A 21,089-nucleotide genomic window follows, 5' to 3' on the forward strand; every position below is an offset into this window, starting at 1 on the left:
CTTCAATAACCTTCCCGCTCTGTATAGGTAATTTTAAACATGGTGCGAAAACCTCCAATAGGTTGCTAAGAACTGATCATTTAATTTGCCGGAAAAAATAATTTTTGGTCTGTTTAGTAATAACTGCCTAAATTATGGATCCTTGTCAAATAAAGGGAAAATCATCTACCAGGTATTTTCTGGCCAAGTTTCAAGTTTAGGCTGAGCTGCAGACACCCAACAGCGTTGCCGAAATGGAGTTAGTGCAGTCTGTGATTGGCCTTTAAACAAGCTCATTGTTCGATTGGTCTGGTTATAGCCAATTGAGTGTGTGCACGGCGGCCATGTTGGAGGACTAAAACAATAGAAGATATTTGCATAAAAATAAAATCTAGTTCCCAAAGGAAAATCATTGTATTGTTTCGGTCCTCCAACATGGCCGTTGTGCACACATTCTATTAGATTGGAAAGGATTTCGAAAGAGACTTCCAGTATTTTGTTTCCTTCTTTGGTGGTTTAGAACAAGGATTTTGGTGTTAATTTGCAGACGGTGTTTAACGGCGGTTGATTCCGTCTGTGACGCAGACTACACGCTTTCAGTCAGCATCAAACAATCACGCGTGGAAAGACATACTTATCCGTTATGATTGATACTAGTCGTGTGGGGTTCATCTTAGCTTTGGCAGGAATTCCATTCTTCCTCGCGGGATTAATTGGAAATGTGTTAGTCATCCGAATTGTGCATAAAACACGAGACATGCATACGACAACTAATTACCTCTTGGCTAACCTAGCTCTTAGCGACGTTATCACCATTTTATTGGCGTGGCCGTCAATGTTAATACTAAGCTCTGGATTTGAAAAATTCAGTTGCGAGTTGTATGTTGCTAGTATCCTTCCTATACAGGTTTCATCCTTTACTCTGACGGTACTAGCTGTGGAAAGATATCACGCTTTGCTGAAGCCTTTCAGGACAGGATTACGGTTAAAAGAAGACAACATTAAACAGGCGATCGCTGTTATTTGGATATCAAGCGTCGCCATCTGTTTACCCGGCTTCTTTTTAATCGAATGGAGCGAAAATAACTCTTCTTGTATTCCAAACAAGGTGTATTTCATCATAATTCTTGTAGTTCTGACTTAAATCCCGATGATAGTATTTCTTTATTGTTATGGATCCTTGATCGAAGGACTGTACTTTTCTCAAACGATATGTACTGAAAACACTAATGAAGACAGAAATTCTGAGAAGAAAAAACTTGTTATTACATTTATCCTAGCGACTGCCGGATTTGTTATTGGTTATGGGCCAACCTGCATTTCTCACACCGTTACAATTTTAGGAGGTGAAGGGCAGACGGGCTTTTTAAAATTGTCTATTCAATTGGCTGTCGTTGAATCAATATTCTTTTGTAGTTTATGTATTAATCCTATTTTGTACGCCTTTCGCAGTACAAACTTCAGAAAAGGATTTAAACGCATAATATTCTGTCGAGAACCGCTGCAACAAAATGGTATGGAAATGCCATGATCAGGAAGTTCAACTACGTGTAAATACTGTAGTCAAGTAAAATTGGTACCGATACTATGTTTTTCATTTCCATTAACCATAGAGAGATAACTTTCCGAGATGTTAGTTAATTAAATAGCTAATAGCCTTCTATGGAGTCGATCCTTATAAGGGATTCGTCGAAACTGTCAGTTTATAAGAGGAACGAGCGGCCATTTTGAACTGCTTGTTTTCCATTTTCTTTGTCGATGTTCGCGAAATAAATAACCTATTTTGCAAGTCAACTCTAACAAATGGAAAGCATTACTTTAAATTTCACCAGTATTTCAGGACAGTTTCACCAGAAAGAAGTTCTGCATTCATTCTATAGGTCATAATCTAGCACACCAAATAAACCTCTGATTAAAACATTTATTTAAGTTTATTTTTCGTCCAGCGCGATTGGGGGCGAGTGGTGAGACGTTATAACGTTGATGCACTCCCACGACTTGCCATAATTGATATAGGCGAAACAGATATAAATATTTGGTAATGCAGAGACATGCAAAAATTAACGATAAAAACCGACGTTTCGGTGTCTTCATGACGCCATTGTCAAGGAGAAATAAAAAATTACAGAGTCTGCGGCAAGGTGTAACAATAAATTAGCATATAGTGTTTGAGGCTAATTAAATAAATACTTTTGCGCGAATAGAGTCGTTTTGGACGTTCAGAGTGGGTTTTAGGTCTCTGATGAAAAGCATTTCGTTAACCAAACAATAGAACTTATTTCTACACTTTTTCAGAATGCTAAAACGCCTCAGTAGATCTTTCGGGACTTCGCCATGCAAAAAGCTTCTTCAGTGTATAAACACTACCACGAACAGCATGGCGAAGTCCCGAAAACCAAAACGACTCTATTCGGGCAAAAGTATTTATTTAATCAGCCTCAAACACTATATGCTAATTTATTGTTACAACCTTGCCGCAGACTCTGTAAATTTTTTATTTCTCCTTGACAATGGCGTCATGAAGACACCGAAACCTCGGTTTTTATCGTTAGTTTTGCATGTCTCTGAAACAGATATAAGCAGAATTACTTTTAAAAAAATTAACTGAGAAGCATGTCCTATCTCGTCTCAGTATTTCTTGGAAAATAACAAAATACATTCAATTAATTTTGCTGCTTATATTTAACAATTTTCTCTACAGCTGTGATTAACATTTTAAATAAACAACAAAGCGACAGGCAAATGAATGTTAAATATATAGAGAAATGTAAAAATAAATTCACTTATTAAATAAAATGTGGACGAAAATTTAACAGCTATGGTGTGTCCTTTGTTTTATATCTTGATGTACGTTAAGTTGTTTTATTTTGAATTGTTTAATTTTTCCTTTTCTATTTGAAACATACTGACTCGTTAATCTGATTTACTGAATTATGCCATAAAGGTTTTTCTCGGACCATTCTGTAATAATAAACAATTGCCAGCTTGACAAAAAGGAGAACAATTAAGCATTAATTTTTTGTTGTTGTTGTTGTTGTTGTTTTGTTTCGTTCTTTTTTTTTTGTTTTTTACCGCGGCCGAGTTCTGGATGCACACGGGAAGTTTTGGTGAACATCACAGAAGCGTTTACTTAAGAGCTCCTTGAGGCGATTGCCAACAACAGCTCGAGCTTCTCGAGCGCTCTTCAAAATTTTCCTATCCTTAACTGGAAAGACGCGCGCCAAACATGAACCAATTCGTAAAAAAAGACGGTGATAAAACTGAATGGAGTCCAGTTCGCTCTGTGATCGCATGCTTATCAAACAGAATCAGAAGTCTGTGTAGCGAGAGGGCGACTAATTTTATCACGGGTATAGGGTTTAAAGACCGACTTGCACGACGTAATTAGTACTGACCGTTCCCGATTAATTCCATCTACTACAAAATTCCAGTAAAAAATAGGGGAAAACTTTTTAGGGGAATGAAAAGACCATTACTTTTTGTTGCAAAATAAGCGAAAGAATACAAACCCATTCATGTACAACCGCCCACGTGATAGCTCGACGTACTGTCCAATAACTTAGGAAAGGCAGGTTTTTGCACAGTTCTATTAATATTCAAATCATGCCTATCGAGAATTTTGATAACGTTTTGTTAAAACCAAAGTAACATTTAAATTCCGGACTCAACCAAGGGATTTGCTTAGTACCTGGTCTTTGGTTGGAATTTCATTCGATTGAAGTTAGAGTTTCGTTTAATCTGTGTGAAATTAAATCATTTAAGTCTAGTCATTCTCTTTTGATATCATACTAGGCAAGAGGCAAATAATATGCGTTTTGAACAATTCACTCAACGAGCTGTTACTGACACGAGTGTGTCAGTAACAGTGTGTGTATGTATGAAACTACACAATATCCCTTTTCGTTGACAACATACTGCGTCAATATATTTAGTTTGAGCCTTATAACAAACACGTCACAAACTTGTCACAGATCACAAACTCTTTCACTTAACCCACCAGCTAGAACAAACAATTGGCAGATCCACCTGCTTTTTTCTGCGTGAGACTGAGTTAAGAGATAAACTACAAAAAGAATCAATAACACAATTTTTAATTAGTTTCTTCCCATCGTCATCACTTGTCGTCCACTGTTATGTTCTTAAATGCTCAGGAGCGCTCAGCGAGAACATTTCACCAAAATACTTAAAATGTTCTCTCCTGTGTACCCAGAACATTTTCAGCCCTTTTAAAGACATATTCGTGTAAGCTGCTACAAATTGATCTTTTCGGATGCTTTTCCAGAACGTCTTTGGAAACGGAATTTTATTCCTCGAATTTACTGGCTGATGAAGGTTTTACAAAATGCTCTCTGACTCTTTTTGCATTTTAACGACATATTTACCCCTTCAAAAACAAAAGGAATTAGTTTGCACACCGTGTTATGAGATATCTGAAGAAGAAATCTTTAGATTTTCTGTCAACTAAATCCGAATATCTCAGGCTAAAGGCCATTCTAACATATATCCGCAGAAATTAACCCTTGGGTACCCCTGAGAGTTGGGACACTGAACGTAGCATTAATTAATTCACAAGTAGGATGAGTTTTCAGGTGTGTCCATTAGGCGATATGTTGAAAGAAGTTGACCGCTTTGATAACTTTCGCTTGTTCACGAAAGGCGTATATGTTCGCAAGAAAGGATTGCTATTTCGATTTGTTCAGTTCCCTTATCGAAATATGCTCTTAAAATAAGTGGAAACAATCTTTTTTTTTCGTTTTCCGATTATAATAATTTCTCACGTTTTCTTCATCTTGAATCACCTGGCAAATGTCTAAGGCTGAAAATGATTGCGGCAAGAATTTGTTGATCGATATTACACGTTAATAGGAATAAGCTAATGCTATGTTAAGATTAACATGAGAGTAAATACTGTTGCAGGTCTTAAAAGTTGTTTTGAGAATTTCGTGCGAAACGAAATGCAATGCCTAAGTGCCAGTTTAATATTAGTTTTATGTCTATTTGCGTCGATGATGACTAAAATAACAAGTCCAACCTGCTGTCATTAATGCATAATGGGTGAAAAAATAACCTGTTTTCTAACTGCTGAGTGTCATTTTATATTCTGTTAATTTTTTCTTTATTATTATTATTGTTCTTCTTATTATTATCCATTTATTTCTGTTTTACTTTTATACAATGGTTTGAGAAATTTCACAAAAATGCTTGATTGAAATTATGCTTTCTAACAATAGAACCGATTATTGCTCAAAATTATTTCCTACTTAATTCCCTACAATAACCTTCCCGCTCTGTAAGTAATTTTAAACATGGTGCGAAAACTTCCAATAGGTTGCTAAGAACTGATCATTTAATTTGCCCGACAAAAATAATTTTTGGTCTGTTTAGTCATAACTGCCTAAATTGTGGATCCTATTCAAATAAAGGGAAAATTATCTTCAATGTGTTTTCTGGCCAAGTTTCAAGTTTAGGCTGCGCTGAGACCCCCAACAGCGTAGCAGGATCTGAGTTTGTACACTCTGTGATTGGCCTTTCAACAAGGTCATTGTTCGATTGGTCTGGTTATAACCAATTAGAATGGAGGAGATTTCGAAAGAGAATTCCGGTATTTTGTCTCCTTCTTTGGTTTTATTAGAAAAAGGATTTTGGTGTTAATTTGCAGACGGTGTTTAACGGCGGTTGAAGCAGGCTACACGCTTTCAGTCATCATCGAACAATCAGGCGTGGAAAGACAAATTTATCCGTTATGATTGATACTAGTAGTGTGTGGTTCATCTAAGCTTTGGCAGAAATTCCATTCTTCCTCGCCGGATTAATTGGAAATGTGCTAGTCATCCGAATTGTGCATAAAACACGAGACATGCATACGACAACTAATTACCTCTTGGCTAACCTTGCTCTTAGCGATGTTATCACCATTTTGTTGGTGTGGCCGTCAGTGTTGATAGCAAGCTCTGGATTTGGAAAAAAAAGTTGCAAGTTTTATGTTGTTGGTATTCTTCCTACACTGGTTTCATCCTTTACTCTGACGGTACTAGCTGTGGAAAGATATCACGCTTTGCTGAAGCCTTTCAGAACAGGATTACGGTTAAAAGAAGACAACATTAAACAGGCGATCGCTGTTATTTGGATATCAAGCGTCGCCATCTGTTTGCCCGGCTTCTTTTTAAGCGAATGGAGCGAAAATTACTCTTATTGTATTCCAAACAAGGTGTATTTCATCATAATCACTATAGTTGTGGCTTATATCCTGATGATAGTATTTCTTTATTGTTATGGATCCTTGATCGAAGGACTGTACTTTTCTCAAACGATATGTACTGAAAACACTAATGAAGACAGAAATTCTGAGAAGAAAAAACTTGTTATTACATTTATCCTAGCGACTGCAGGATTTGTTATTGGTTATGGACCAACTTTCTTTTTTCACAACGTTGTAATTTTAGGAGGTAAAGAGCAGACAGCAGGCCTTAAATTCTCTTCAGCTGTCGTTGAATCAATATTCTTTTGTAGTTTATGTATTAACCCTATTTTGTACGCCTTTCGCAGTACAAACTTCAAAGAAGGATTTAAACGCATAATATTCTGTCGAGAATCGCTGCCTCAAATTGATATGCAAATGTCATGATCAGGAAGTTCAACTTTTTGTAAATACTCTAGTTAAGTGCAGTAGAACCGAGTTTGTATGTTTTTCGTTTCCATTAACCATAGAGACATGGGCAATAACATGCAGAGACGTAAGTTAATTACATAGCTGATAGCCTTATATGGAGTCAATTATTATAAGGGAATCGTCGAAACTCTCAGGTTCGATCTGCAGTTTGTAAGAGCCGTACGGCCATTTTGAACTGTTTGTTTTCCGCTTTCTTTGTCGATGTTCGCGAAAGAAAAAAAAACCTATCTTGCAAGTCAACTCTAACAAATTATGGAAATTTCACCAGTATTTTAGGACAGAAGTTCTGAATTCATTCTATAGGTAATAAACTAGCACACCAAATAAACCCTTTATTAAAACATTTATTTCAGTTTATTTCTCGTCCGGCGTGATTGGGGGCAGTTGGTGAGACGTCATACCTTGATGCACTTCTACGACTTGGCATAATTGATACAGGGGAAACAGATATACGCAGAATTACTTTAAAAAAAATTAACTAAAAAGCATGTCCTATCTCGTTTTAGTATTTCTTGGAAAATAAGAAATACATTCAATTAATTTTGCTCCTTATATTTTATAATTTTCTCTACAGCTGTGGTTAACATTTTAAATAAACAAAAAAGCGACAGGCAAATGAATGTTAAATATATAGAGAAATGTAAAAATATATTTAGTTATTAAATAAAATGTGGACGAAAATTTAACAGCTATGGCGTGTCCTTTGTTTTATATCTTGATGTACGTTAAGTTGTTTTATTTTGAATTGTTTAATTATACCTTTTCTATTTGATACATACTGACTCGTTAATCTGATTACTAAATTGTGCCATAAAGGTTGTTCTTGGACCATTTTGTAACAATAAACAATGGTCAGCTTGACAAAGAGGAAAACAATTAAGCATAATTGTTTTTTTTTGTTGTTGTTGTTGTTGTTGTTTTGCTTTTGTTTTTTGTTTGTTTTGGATGTTGTTTTTTTGTTTTGTTTTTTACCGCGGCCGATTTCTGGATGCACACGGAAAGTTTTCGAGAACATCACAGCAGCGTTTACTTAAGAGCTCCTTAAGGCGATAGCCAGCAGCAGCTCGAGCTTCTCGAGCGCTCTTCAAACTTTTCCTATCCTATACTGTAAAGACGCGCGCCAAACATGAACCAATTCTTATAAAGACGGTAATAAAACTGAGTGGAGTCCAGTTCGGTCTGTGATCGCACGCTTATTAAACAGAATCAGAGGTCCATGTAGCGAGAGTGCGACTAATTTTATCACGGGTATAGGGATTAAGGACCGAATTGCACGACGTAATTAGTACTGACCGTTCCCGATTAATTCCATCTACTACAAAATTCCAGTAAAAATAGGGGTAAACTTTTTAGGGGAATAAAAAGACATCACTTTTTGTTGCAAAATAGGCGAAAGAATACAAACCCATTCATGACAACTGCCCACGTGATAGCACGGCGTACTGTCCATTAACTTAGGAATGGCAAGTTTTTACACAGTTCTATTAATATTCAAATCATACCTTTCGAGAATTTCGATAAAGTTTTGTTAAAACAAGAGAAATATTTAAATTACGGACTCAACCAAGAGGTGTGTTTAGTGACCTGGTCTTTGGTTGGAATTTTCTGCGAGTGAAGTTGGAGTTTCGTTTAATGCGTGTGTAATTAAGTCTTTTATATCTCGTCATTCTCTTTTGAAATCATACTAGGCAAGAGGCAAATAATATCGTTTTGAATAATTCACTCCACGAGCTGTTACGCACGAGTTAGAATTTACTTTGAACCGTAAAATGGTATAGAAAAAAGCTTCATTGTAGCGCCTCTGTCTTCAATAACCAAAATTAGGCCTGATAAGAATTCAGTTTGATCAGGTTTGCACTGAAAATTTGACTTTTTCTTTTTTTTTTTTTTTTTTCAATCTATTCATCATTAAAGCTGATCAGATCAATTGATTGATTTAACGTGCAATTTAACAGAATTCCAGTCGTTCGCCGCTTTTTCTGTCTTCAAATGACGCTAAGTGAAAAAGCTTGTTCCGGATGTTAACGTCTCGTCACACGACAAATTTCGTGCTTCAAGAGGATGGGGAACCATCTAAAAACACCTGCACTATAGATATCGGCAGAAATGAACCGTTGGTTTCCCCTGATTCAAATTGTCAAGGCATCTGAATCTCATTCTGGGGCACTGGTCCGCGACAGAATATTATGCGTTTAAATCCTTCTTTAAAGCTCGAACTGCGAAAGGCGTAAAACATCGGATTAAGACATAAACTACAATAAAAACCTAACAGGAAGAAAACCGAAAGATTTGAATACAACTTATGGTTTATCTCTTTATCAACTCCTGACGCTAAAACTGTGTACAAAATAGCAATTGGTCCATAATCAATAACAAATCCTGTAGTTGCCAGGATGAATGTTATAACAAGTTTCTTTTTCTCAGAACTTCTGTCTTCGTTAGTGTCCGCAGCACAAACCGTGTGAGAAAAGTACAGTCCTTTCATCAAGGATCCATAGCAATAAAGAAATACCATCAATGGAATATAGGCGCTAATAATGCCGTATATGATCCCAAAAACCTTGCTTTTCGTACTCAAAGGCAAGTTCCATGGGCCAGTACATCTTGAAAGCGATTCGCTCCATTCCTGAACAAAGAATTCTGGAAAAACGGTGAAAAAGCTTAAGATCCAAACGAGAGCTATTGCCTGCTTGATGTTCTCCTCTGTTAATCGTAAACCCGTTCGGAAAGGCTTTAGCAAAGCGTGATATCTTTCTATCGCCAGCAACGAAAGAGTTAGTGCTGAGGTAGTTATTAAAATATCACTGAGAACTAAGAACTTGCAAGAGAATTTCCCAAATACGCTGCTTGGATATCCAATGTGATACGAAAAGAAATACAACGGAGCCAACAAAATGGTGATGACATCGCTTACAGCCAAGTTTGCCAAAAGGTAATTTGTTGTCGAATGCATGTCTCGTGTTTTGTAGACAATTCGGATGACCAATGTATTCCCAATGAATCCGATGATATAAACAGGAATAGCGGCCACGAAAAGTCGATAGTTAAGACTCTCACTATTAATCATGATGTTTCCAGGTTTATCTTAAGATGTCTTTCACTTCTCCTAGCTTGGATAAAAATAGCTTGCAGTGATAGCCAACATCATCCATTCACACATATTGTTTACTGTGACGTCACATGCGTGGGTAATAATATGGTGACGAGTGAGATTAGGAATTATATTTTCATGTCACGCGTTTTGTCTAAATTCTAATAATTTAGGTCAAGGAAATTATTAGAATTTGGACAAGCGCAAGTGAAATCATTTCCTAATGTAACGAGTATACCATCTCATAACCTTTTAAATTACGCCCCCAATCGTCCGTTTCTGACTTGTTTATTGTATCGAGCAATGTGCCGTGATGTTTTTTAGTTTACTTGTGAAATTATATATTACCGCTGAAATCTCGCGCCAAAATTAAGGAGTAATTTGTAACCCATGGTATTATGTATGAAACTACACAGTATGCCTTTTCGTTGACAACATATACTGCGTAAATTCATTATTCAGTTTGAGCCTTACAACAAACATATCACAAACCTGTCACAGATCACAAACTCTGTCACTTAAGCCACCAGCTAGCGCAAACAATTGGTAGATCCACCTGCTTTTCCTGCGTAAGAGTTAAGAGATAAACTACAAAAAGAATCAATAACACAATTTTTAATTAGTTTCTTCCCATTGTCGTCCACTCTTATGTTCTCAAATACTCAGGAGCGCTCATTTTACAAAATACTTAAAATGATTTCTCCTGTGTTGAAAGAATGTTTTCTGCCCTTTTAAAGACATATTTGTGTAAGCTACCACAAATTGATCTTTTCGGATGCTCTTGCAGAATGTTTTGGGAAACGGAAGTTTATTCCTCGAATTTACTGGCTGTTGCTGGTTTTACTAAATGCTCGCTGACTCTTTTTGCATTTTAAACGACATACCTACCCCTTCGAAAACGAAAGAAATTAGTTTGCCCGCAGTGTTATGAGATTTCTAAAGAAGAAATCTTTAGATTTTCTGTGCAACTAAATCCGAATTTCTAAGGCTAAAGGCCATTGTAACATATATACACAGAAATCAACCCTTGGGTACCCCTGAGAGTTGGGACACTGCACGTAGCATTAATTAATTCACAAGTAGGATGAGTTTTCAGGTGTGTCCATCTGGCGATATGTTGAAAGAAGTCGACCGCTTTAATAACTTTCGCTTGTTCACGAACGGCGTATATGTTCGCAAGAAAGGATTGCTTTTTCGTTTTGTTCGGTTCCTTTATCGAAATATGCGTTTAAAATAAGTGGAAACAATCTCTTTTTCGTTTCCCGATTATAATAATGTCTCACGTTTTCTTCATCTTGAATCACCTGGCAAATGTCTAAGGCTGAAAATGATTGCGGCAAAAATTTGTTGATAGATGTTACAGCTTAATAGGAATAAGCTAATGCTGTGTTAAGAATAACATAAGGGTGAAATACTGTTTCAGGTCTTTAAAAGTTTTTTTTTGACAATTTCGTGCGAAAAGAAATGCAATGCCCAAGTGCCAGTTTAATAATATTAATTTTATGTTTATTTGCATCGATGCTGACTAAAATTACAAGTCCAACCTGCTGTCATTAATGCATAATGGGTGAAAAAATAACCTGTTTTCTAACTGCTTAGTGTCATTTTATATTCTGTGAATTTTTTCTATTATTATTATTGTTCTTAATATTATCTTCCATTTATCTCTGTTTTATTTTCACAATGGTTTGAGAAATTGCACAAAAATGCTTGATTGAAATGGTGCTTTCTCAGTTAAATATGTTCAGTGAAGCTCATTCACAATAGAACCGAATATTGCTCAAAATTATTTCCTATTTAATTTACTTCAATAATCTTCCCGCTCTGTAAAAGTAATTTTAAACATGGTGCGAAAACCTCCAATAGGTTGCTAAGAACTGATCATTTAATTTGCCGGACAAAAATAATTTTTGGTCTGTTTAGTCATAACTGCCTAAATTATTGATCCTTGTCAAATAAAGGGAAAATTGTCTACCAGGTGTTTTCTGGCCAAGTTTCAAGTTTAGGCTGGCCTTTAAACAAGCTCATTGTTCGATTGGTCTGGTGATAGCTAATTGAGTGTGTGCACGGCGGCCATGTTGGAGGACTAAAGCAATAGAAGATATTTGCATAAAAATAAAATCTAGTTCCCAAAGGAAAAATATTGTATTGTTTCGGTCCTCCAACATGGCCGTCGTGCACACATTCTATTAGATTGGAAAGGATTTCGAAAGAGACTTCCAGTATTTTGTTTCCTTCTTTGGTGGTTTAGAACAAGGATTTTGTTGTTAATTAGCAGACGGTGTTTAACGGCGGTCAATTCCGTCTGTGACGCAGACTACACGCTTTCAGTCAGCATCAAACAATCACGCGTGGAAAGACATATTTATCCGTTATGATTGATACTAGTAGTGTGGGGTTCATCTTAGCTTTGGCAGGAATTCCATTCTTCCTCGCGGGATTAATTGGAAATGTGTTGGTCATCCGAATTGTGCATAAAACACGAGACATGCATACGACAACTAATTACCTCTTGGCTAACCTAGCTCTTAGCGATGTTATCACCATTTTATTGGCGTGGCCGTCAATGTTAATAGTAAGCTCTGGATTTGAAAAATTCAGTTGCAAGTTGTATGTTGTTAGTATCCTTCCTATACAGGTTTCATCCTTTACTCTGACGGTACTAGCTGTGGAAAGATATCACGCTTTGCTGAAGCCTTTCAGAACAGGATTACGGTTGAAAGAAGACAACATTAAACAGGCGATCGCTGTTATTTGGATATCAAGCGTCGCCATCTGTTTGCCCGGCTTCTTTTTAATCGAATGGAGCGAAAATAACTCTTATTGTATTCCAAACAAGGTGTATTTCATCATAATCCTTGTAGTTCTGACTTATATCCCGATGATAGTATTTCTTTATTGTTATGGATCCTTGATAGAAGGACTGTACTTTTCTCAAACGATATGTACTGAAAACACTAATGAAGACAGAAATTCTGAGAAGAAAAAACTTGTTATTACATTTATCCTAGCGACTGCCGGATTTGTTATTGGTTATGGGCCAACCTGCATTTCTCACACCGTTACAATTTTAGGAGGAGAAGGGCAGACGGGCTTTTTAAAATTGTCTATTCAATTGGCTGTCGTTGAATCAATATTCTTTTGTAGTTTATGCATTAATCCTATTTTGTACGCCTTTCGCAGTACAAACTTCAGAAAAGGATTTAAACGCATAATATTCTGTCGAGAACCGCTGCAACAAAATGGTATGGAAATGCCATGATCAGGAAGTTCAACTACTTGTAAATACTGTAGTCAAGTAAAATTGGTACCGAGTATGTATGTTTTTCATTTCCATTAACCATAGAGAGATAACTTTCAGAGATGTTAGTTAATTAAATAGCTGATAGCCTTCTATGGAGTCGATCCTTAAACTGTCAGTTTATAAGAGGAAGGAGCGGCCATTTTGAACTGCTTGTTTTCCATTTTCTTTGTCGATGTTCGCGAAATAAATAACCTATTTTGCAAGTCAACTCTAACAAATGGAAAGCATTACTTTAAATTTCACCAGTATTTCAGGACAGTTTCACCAGAAAGAAGTTCTGAATTCATTCTATAGGTCATAATCTAGCACACCAAATAAACCCCTGATTAAAACATTTATTTAAGTTTATTTTTCGTCCAGCGCGATTGGGGGCGAGTGGTGAGACGTTATAACGTTGATGCACTCCCACGACTTGCCATAATTGATATAGGCGAAACAGATATAAATATTTGGTAATGCAGAGACATGCAAAAATTAACGATAAAAACCGACGTTTCGGTGTCTTCATGCATAACGCCATTGTCAAGGAGAAATAAAAAATTACAGAGTCTGCGGCAAGGTGAAACAATAAATTAGCATATGGTGTTTGAGGCTAATTAAATAAATACTTTTGCGCGAATAGAGTCGTTTTGGACGTTCAGAGTGGGTTTTAGGTCTCTGATGAAAAGCATTTCGTTAACCAAACAATCGAACTTATTTCTACACTTTTTCAGAATGCTAAAACGCCTCAGTAGGTCTTTCGGGACTTCGCCATGCAAAAAGCATCTTCAGTGTATAAACACTACTACGAACAGCATGGCGAAGTCCCGAAAACCAACACGACTCTATTCGGGCAAAAGTATTTATTTAATCAGCCTCAAACACTATATGCTAATTTATTGTTACACCTTGCCGCAGACTCTGTAAATTTTTTATTTCTCCTTGACAATGGCGTCATGAAGACACCGAAACGTCGGTTTTTATCGTTAATTTTTGCATGTCTCTGAAACAGATATAAGCAGAATTAATTTAAAAAAAATTAACTGAGAAGCATGTCCTATCTCGTCTCAGTATTTCTTGGAAAATAACAAAATACATTCAATTAATTTTGCTGCTTATATTTAACAATTTTCTCTACAGCTGTGATTAACATTTTAAATAAACAACAAAGCGACAGGCAAATGAATGTTAAATATATAGAGAAATGTAAAAATAAATTCACTTATTAAATAAAATGTGGACGAAAATTTAACAGCTATGGTGTGTCCTTTGTTTTATATCTTGATGTACGTTAAGTTGTTTTATTTTGAATTGTTTAATTTTTCCTTTTCTATTTGAAACATACTGACTCGTTAATCTGATTTACTGAATTATGCCATAAAGGTTGTTCTCAGACCATTCTGTAATAATAAACAATTGTCAGCTTGACAAAAAGGAGAACAATTAAGTATTAATTTTTCTTTGTTGTTTTTGTTGTTGTTGTTGTTTTGTTTAGTTTTTTGTTTGTTTGTTTTTTTTGTTGTTGTTTGTTTTTTACCGCGGCCGAGTTCTGGATGCACACGGGAAGTTTGGGTGAACATCACAGAAGCGTTTACTTAAGAGCTCCTTGAGACGATTGCCATGAACAGCTCGAGCGCTCTTCAAACTTTTCCTATCCTATACTATAAAGACGCGCGCCAAACATGAACCAATTCTTAAAAAGACGATAATAAAACTGAGTGGAGTCCAGTTCGGTCTGTGATCGCATGCTTATTAAACTTAATCAGAAGTACGTGTAGCGAGAGTGCGACTAGTGTTATCACGGGTATAGGGATTAATGACCGAATTGCACGACGTAATTAGTACTGACCGTTCCCAATTAATTCCATCTACTACAAAATTCCAGTAAAAATAGGGGAATTTTTTTTTTAGGGGAATGAAAAGACATCACTTTTAGTTGCAAAATGGGCGAAAAAATAAAAACCCATTCATGTACAACTGCCCACATGAAAGCACAGCGTACTGTCCAATAACTTAGGAATGACAAGTTTTTATACAGATCTATTAATATTCAAATCATACCTTTCGAGAATTTCGATAAAGTTTTGTTAAAATCAGAGCAACATTTAAATTCCGGACTCAACCAAGTGGAGTGCTTAATGACCTGGTCTTTGGTTGGAATTTCATTCGAGTGAAGTTGGACTGAGTTTCGTTTTATCCGTGTGAAATTGAATCGTTTAAGTTTAGTCATTCTCTTTTGAAATCATACTAGGCAAGAGGCAAATAATATGCGCTTTGAACAATTCACTCAAAGAGTTTAGTGCACAAGTTAGAATTTACTTTGAACCGTAAAATGGTAGCGCTTCTGTCTTCAATAACAAAAACGAGGCCTCATAAGAATTCAGTTTTTTCCTGGTTCTTGTAAGATCTTAAGACCACCCCCAGACTCCACCCCACCGCCCCGCCCCCCCCCCCAAAAAAAAAAATATAATAATAATAATAATAATAATAATAATAATAATAATAATAATAATAATAATAATAATAATAATAATAATAATAATAATAATAATAATAATAATAATAGTAATAATAAAAACAAGGCCAAGGGGGAAGTACCACTAATTGAGATGAGTTGGCCCGTGAAAATCAAAGCAGAAGAGGAGACAACCAAGTACACACCACTTCGAGTGGAGCTGAAGGAACGATATCAGGGGTACCAAGTGACACAGCGCAACATCATAATTGATGTCTTGGGAGGCTATTCGAGGGAAGTGAAACAGACGCTCAAGAAGCTAGTTGCCGATAGAAGCAACTCAGTAGCATTCAAGATGCAGAAGTCTGTCTTAAGCAGCTCCCTCCGCATTGCAAAATCCGTCATTATCTTGAACTAGACAGCTAGTTACAAAGCGAACAGGCCATGTATCTTAAGATTTTTATTGCATGAATCCATTTTAACGCTTTATTGCGTAGGATCATTTTAAGAAAACATTTGAAGTTTGGATTTTCTGTTAGACGAATTTAAAGCATTTTAGTCCAAAAGTAATTTTAGGATTTTATAATTTGATTCATTTTTAGAGCTTCAGCTTATATGATTTTTCAAAGTGAACATTGGGATCTAGGGGTTTCATAAGAAGTCAGTGATTAGTTGTTACGGTTAAGTCTTCGCGAGGTTGGCTACGACTTGCCGTCCAACCATCGTTTGCGTAGCTTCTAGCTATCCAGAAGTTATTACTGCCTTTCACAATACATTAAAATTGATTATAAATTCATCCTAATTTTATCAAAATCAATAAATTAGACGTTGTTTGATCAAGTTTGCACTAAATATTTGACTTTTTTGTTTCAATTTGTTCATCATTTAAGCTGATCAGATCGACTGTTTAATTTAACGTACAATTTAACAGAATTCCAGTCGTTCACAGGTTTTTCCGCTGTTTTCAAATTAAGCTAAGTGATTATGCTTGTTCCTCATGTTAACGTCTCGTCACACAACAAATTTGGTGCTTCCAGAACAGGAGGCACCATATGAAAACACCTGCACTGTAGATATCCGCAGAAATGAACCGTTGGTTTCCCCTGATTCAAATTGTCAAGGCATCTGAATCTCATTCTGAGGCACTGGTCCGCGACAGAATATTATGCGTTTAAATCTTTCTTTAAAGCTCGAACTGCGAAAGGCGTAAAACATCGGATTAAGACATAAACTGCAATAAAAAGCTAACAGAAAGAAAACCGAAAGATTGGAATACAACTTATCGTTTATCTCTTCATCAACTCCTGACGCTAAAACTGTGTAAAAAACAGCAATTGGTCCATAACCAATAACAAATCCTGTACTTGCCAGGATGAATGTTATAACAAGTTTCTTTTTTTCAGAACTTCTGTCTTTGTTAGTGTTCGCAGCACAAACCGTGTGACAAAAGTACAATCCTTTGATCAACGATCCATAGCAATAAAGAAATACCATCGATGGAATATAGGCACTAATAATGCAGTATATGATCCCAAAAACTTTGCTTTTCATACTCAAAGGCAAGTTCCATGGGCCAGTACATCTTGAAAGCGATTCACTCCATTCCTGAACAAAGAACTCTGGAAAAACCAGGAAAAAGCTTGAGATCCAAATGAGAGCTATTGCCCGCTTGATGTTCTCCTCTGTTAATCGTAAACCCGTTCTGAAAGGCTTTAGCAAAGCGTGATATCTTTCTATCGCCAACAACGACAGAGTTAGTGCTGAGGTAGTTATTGCAATATCACTGAGAACTAAGAACTTGCAAGAGAATTTCCCAAATGCGCTGCTTGGATATCCAATGTGATACGAAAAGAAATACAACGGAGCCAACAAAATGGTGATGACATCGCTTACAGCCAAGTTTGCCAAAAGGTAATTTGTTGTCGAATGCATGTCTCTTGTTTGGTGGACAATTCGGATGACCAATGTATTCCCAATGAATCCGATGATATAAACAGGAATAGTGGCCACGAAAAGTCGAAAGTTAAGGCTATCAGTATTAATCATGATGTTTCCAGGTTTATCTTAAGATGTCTTTCACTTCTCCTAGCTTGGATAAAAATAGCTCGGACTGATAGCCAACATCATCCATTCACACAAATTGTTTACTGTGACGTCATGCATGGGTATTAATATGGTGACGAGTGAGATTAGGAATTATATTTTCATGTCACGCGTTTTGTCCAAATTCTAATTATTTAGGCAAAGGAAAATTATTAGAATTTGCACAAGCGCAAGTGGAATCATTTCCTAATGTAACGAGTATACCATCTGATAACCTTTTAAATTACGCCCCCAATCGTCAGTTTTTGACTTGTTTATTGTATCGAGCAATGTGCCATGGCGATGTTTTTTAGTTTACTAGTGAAATTATATATTACCGCTGAAATTTCGTGCCCTAACTAAAGAGTAATTTGTAACCCATGGTATTATGTATGAAACTACACAGTATGCCTTTTCGTTGACAACATGCTGCGTCAATTCATAATTTAGTCTGCGCCTTCTAGCAAACACGTCACAAACTTGTCATAGATCACAAACTCTATCACTTAAGGGACCGTTCATTTTTTATGAGCATGGGGGGGCTGGTGGGATTTAGGGGGGGGGGGGGGCACGAGAAAAAAAAATGGCACTAAAGGGGGGGTCTACCAAAAAAAAATGAGTGAAAGAGGGGGGGGTCACCAGAAATAATTGGCTAGTAGGGGAAATTGAAAGTGGCTCAACACAGAAACAGATGAAGAAATTGAATATTATTTCAATTTTATTTAATGCGATTTTCCTAACCACTTTTAATTTGTTTTACATACTGAGGTCGAAATCTGCATTTTATATTAACAACAACTGAGGAAATGAAGCATATCTGTTGGAAAAGCAATAATGAATATAAACTGAGGTAGACACCTATGTTTGTACAAGTTCAAATTAATATAAAAACGTATCAGTCTCACTATTGAATCATCCTTGGGGGAGTAGTTTTCTACAAAGTGGTTGTACTCTGAACTATATCAATAGATTGTTTAATGTTCTTTTTAATAGTACTCACTTTTATAAAGACTGTTGATTAGTAAATTATTTGAACCCAGGAGTATCAGTAGACTCAGTAGTATGCCTAGTGTGAACATCCAGATTAGTTTTAATAATAGAACTGTTGTTGGTGACTTCAGTTGACGGTAAATCTGAGCCGTAAGCCATCTTCAGAAAAGCTTGTAACTGTCATTTTTAATAGCAGTACTTTAATATCCAGGCGCGTAGGAGGGGGGGTTCGAGGGGTTCGAACGAACCCCCTTTACAGATCAGTAATGGCGGAAGAGAAAGCACTTAATGAGGAGGTTGAACAATTACATGAGGTGTACCATGCGAGAGAGTAGAATGTCTGCCCTGGTTCTAATGCATATCAAATATGATATGCCTGTCAATTTTGACGAGATAGTCAATTTGTTCGAAGGCCTACACCCGAGAATGATGCAGTTTACCAGCTTGGTGTATGACTATCAGTAGATCGAATAGCTATCACAACTCGACAGGGCGCGGAATGTACATTGAACTTTCTTGTTTAAGTTGAAACAGTTATGCCGTAGGAATGATGTATATAGCTCAAAAAGCTGCTGTAAAACAAATTTGTGATTTGCCTAAAATGGGTCTCAAAATGCAGGAAATGAGGTTTCTGGGAACCTAGATTTTCAAAAATTTCCGGGGGAGCATGCCCCCGGACCCCCCTAGTAAGCAAGATTTGGGGCTCAACGAACACCCCTATCTAACCCTTACCTACGCGACTGATATCTGTGCGTCCGCTGTTTTTTTCTGTTTAATATGACTCGTAATCGTTGATTGGTATGCTTCGATCCGTATTTTGTTAGTCAGATCTGTACGTGTATTAATTGTTTCTACTCGAAGGGGAGTAATTTCACGTTAACCATTTGCTTGATTAATTTTTATAGTTTCTTTGAGAATCTAAATGGAAATTTAGGGTTTGTCGTTGCCGTAAACGTGTTGCTATCTATAAAACGTTTTTTTAAACAAGAGAAATCTTTACCTAAGTAGAGAACGGTTACTTGTTAATAGTACTGTAAAGAAATCACAGTAACAATTACGTTTATCTTTGATATAAACAGTACATAAGCGTTTTGTTAAAGTTAGGAGTATGATTTGTTTCTGATTGGGCGGGAGGGGGGGGGGGTCATCAGAAAAAAATAGTTCTGCTAGGGGGGGGCCATGTGGAAAAAAATTGCATGCTAGGGGGGGGGGGTCATACAGTTTCGTAGTGGCAATTAACCAAATCCCACCAGCCCCCCCATGCTCATAAAAAATGAACGGTCCCTAAGCCACCAGATAGATCAAACAATTGGCGGATCCACCTGCTTTTCCTGCGTAAGAGTTAAGAGATAAACTACAAAAAGAATCAATAACACAATCTTTAATTAGTTTCTTCCCATTGTCGTCACTTATCGTCCACTCTTACGTTCTCAAATGCTCAGGAGCGCTCAGCGAGAACATTTCACCAAAATACTTAAAATGTTCTCTCCTGTGTTCTCACATTATTTGCTGCCCTTTTAAAGACATATTCGTGTAAGCTACTACAAATTAATCAGTTCGGTTGCTTTTGCAGAACGTTTTGGGAAAACGGAATTTTATTCCTCGAATTAACTAGCTGTTAAAGGTTTTACAAAATGTTCGCTGACTCTTTTTGCATTTTTAACGACATATTTACCCCTTCGAAAATGAAAGAAATTAGTTTGCCCGCAGTGTTATGAGATTTCTGAAGAAGAAATCTTTAGATTTTCTGTGCAACTTAAATCCGATTTTCTAAGGCTAAAGGCCATTCCAACATATATCCACAGAAATCAACCCTTGGGTACCCCTGAGAGTTGGGACACTGAACGTAGCATTAATTAATTCACAAGTAGGATGAGTTTTCAGGTGTGTCGATCTGGCGATATGTTGAAAGAAGTCGACCGCTTTAATAACTTTCGCTTGTTCACGAACGGCGTATATGTTCGCCAAAATAAAAAATTGGTTTTTCGTTTTGCTCGGTTCCTTTAGCGAAATATCTTCTTTAAATAAGTGAAAACAATCACTTTTTCGTTTTCCGATTGTAAAAATTTATCACGTTTTCTTCATCTTGAATCACCTGGCAAATGACTAAGGCTGAGAGATGAATGTGGCAAGAATTTGTTGATCGATGTACGTTACAGGTTAATAGGCATAAGGTAATGCTATGTTAAGAATAACATGAGAGTAAAATACTGTTGCAGGTCTTTAAAAGCATTTTTTTGAGAATTTCGTGCGAAACAAAATGCAATGGCCAAGTGCCAGTTTAATAACATTAATTTTATGTTTATTTGCATCGATGCTGACTAAAATTACAAGTCCAACCTGCTGTCATTAATGCATAATGGGTGAAAAAATAACCTGTTTTCTAACTGCTTAGTGTCATTTTATATTCTGTGAATTTTTTTCATTATTATTATTGTTCTTAATATTATCTTCCATTTATCTCTGTTTTATTTTCACAATGGTTTGAGAAATTGCACAAAAATGCTTGATTGAAATTGTGCTTTCTCAGTTAAATATG

At 36.4% G+C, this 21,089-nt stretch overlaps 4 protein-coding genes, 1 long non-coding RNA gene and 1 pseudogene across 5 annotated transcripts in view; 5 read left to right on the forward strand and 1 right to left on the reverse strand.

The window, feature by feature from the left end:
* Positions 1-21,089, forward strand: part of LOC146485354 (uncharacterized) — a 37,744-nt gene that overhangs the window by 9,744 nt on the left and 6,911 nt on the right. The window lies entirely within an intron of this gene.
* LOC146485357 (QRFP-like peptide receptor) overlaps positions 1-21,089 on the forward strand; it is a 28,000-nt gene continuing 6,911 nt past the window's right edge. The window contains exon 1 of the mRNA XM_085103502.1: positions 1-224. The gene's annotated coding sequence lies outside the window, so the exon portion shown is untranslated. The remainder of the gene's footprint in view (positions 225-21,089) is intronic.
* On the forward strand, positions 397-2,287 carry LOC146485358 (QRFP-like peptide receptor; annotated as a pseudogene).
* LOC146485359 (galanin receptor type 1-like) lies at positions 5,554-7,335 on the forward strand. The gene is made up of 2 exons (XM_085103192.1): positions 5,554-5,581; positions 5,757-7,335. Exons 1-2 carry the CDS (start codon positions 5,554-5,556, stop codon positions 6,602-6,604), a joined length of 876 nt encoding a protein of 291 aa, XP_084959318.1. The 3' UTR covers positions 6,605-7,335.
* Positions 8,540-9,905, reverse strand: LOC146485360 (C-X-C chemokine receptor type 1-like). The gene has a single exon (XM_085103499.1). It carries the CDS (start codon positions 9,714-9,716, stop codon positions 8,787-8,789), a length of 930 nt encoding a protein of 309 aa, XP_084959625.1. The 5' UTR covers positions 9,717-9,905; the 3' UTR covers positions 8,540-8,786.
* On the forward strand, positions 11,906-13,513 carry LOC146485361 (QRFP-like peptide receptor). The gene has a single exon (XM_085103503.1). The coding sequence runs from the start codon at positions 12,115-12,117 to the stop codon at positions 13,000-13,002; it is 888 nt and encodes a 295-aa protein (XP_084959629.1). The 5' UTR covers positions 11,906-12,114; the 3' UTR covers positions 13,003-13,513.

This window comes from Pavona decussata, unplaced genomic scaffold (assembly GCF_977016875.1).
Source record: "Pavona decussata unplaced genomic scaffold, jaPavDecu1.1 SCAFFOLD_26, whole genome shotgun sequence".
Taxonomy (NCBI): Eukaryota; Metazoa; Cnidaria; class Anthozoa; order Scleractinia; family Agariciidae; genus Pavona; species Pavona decussata.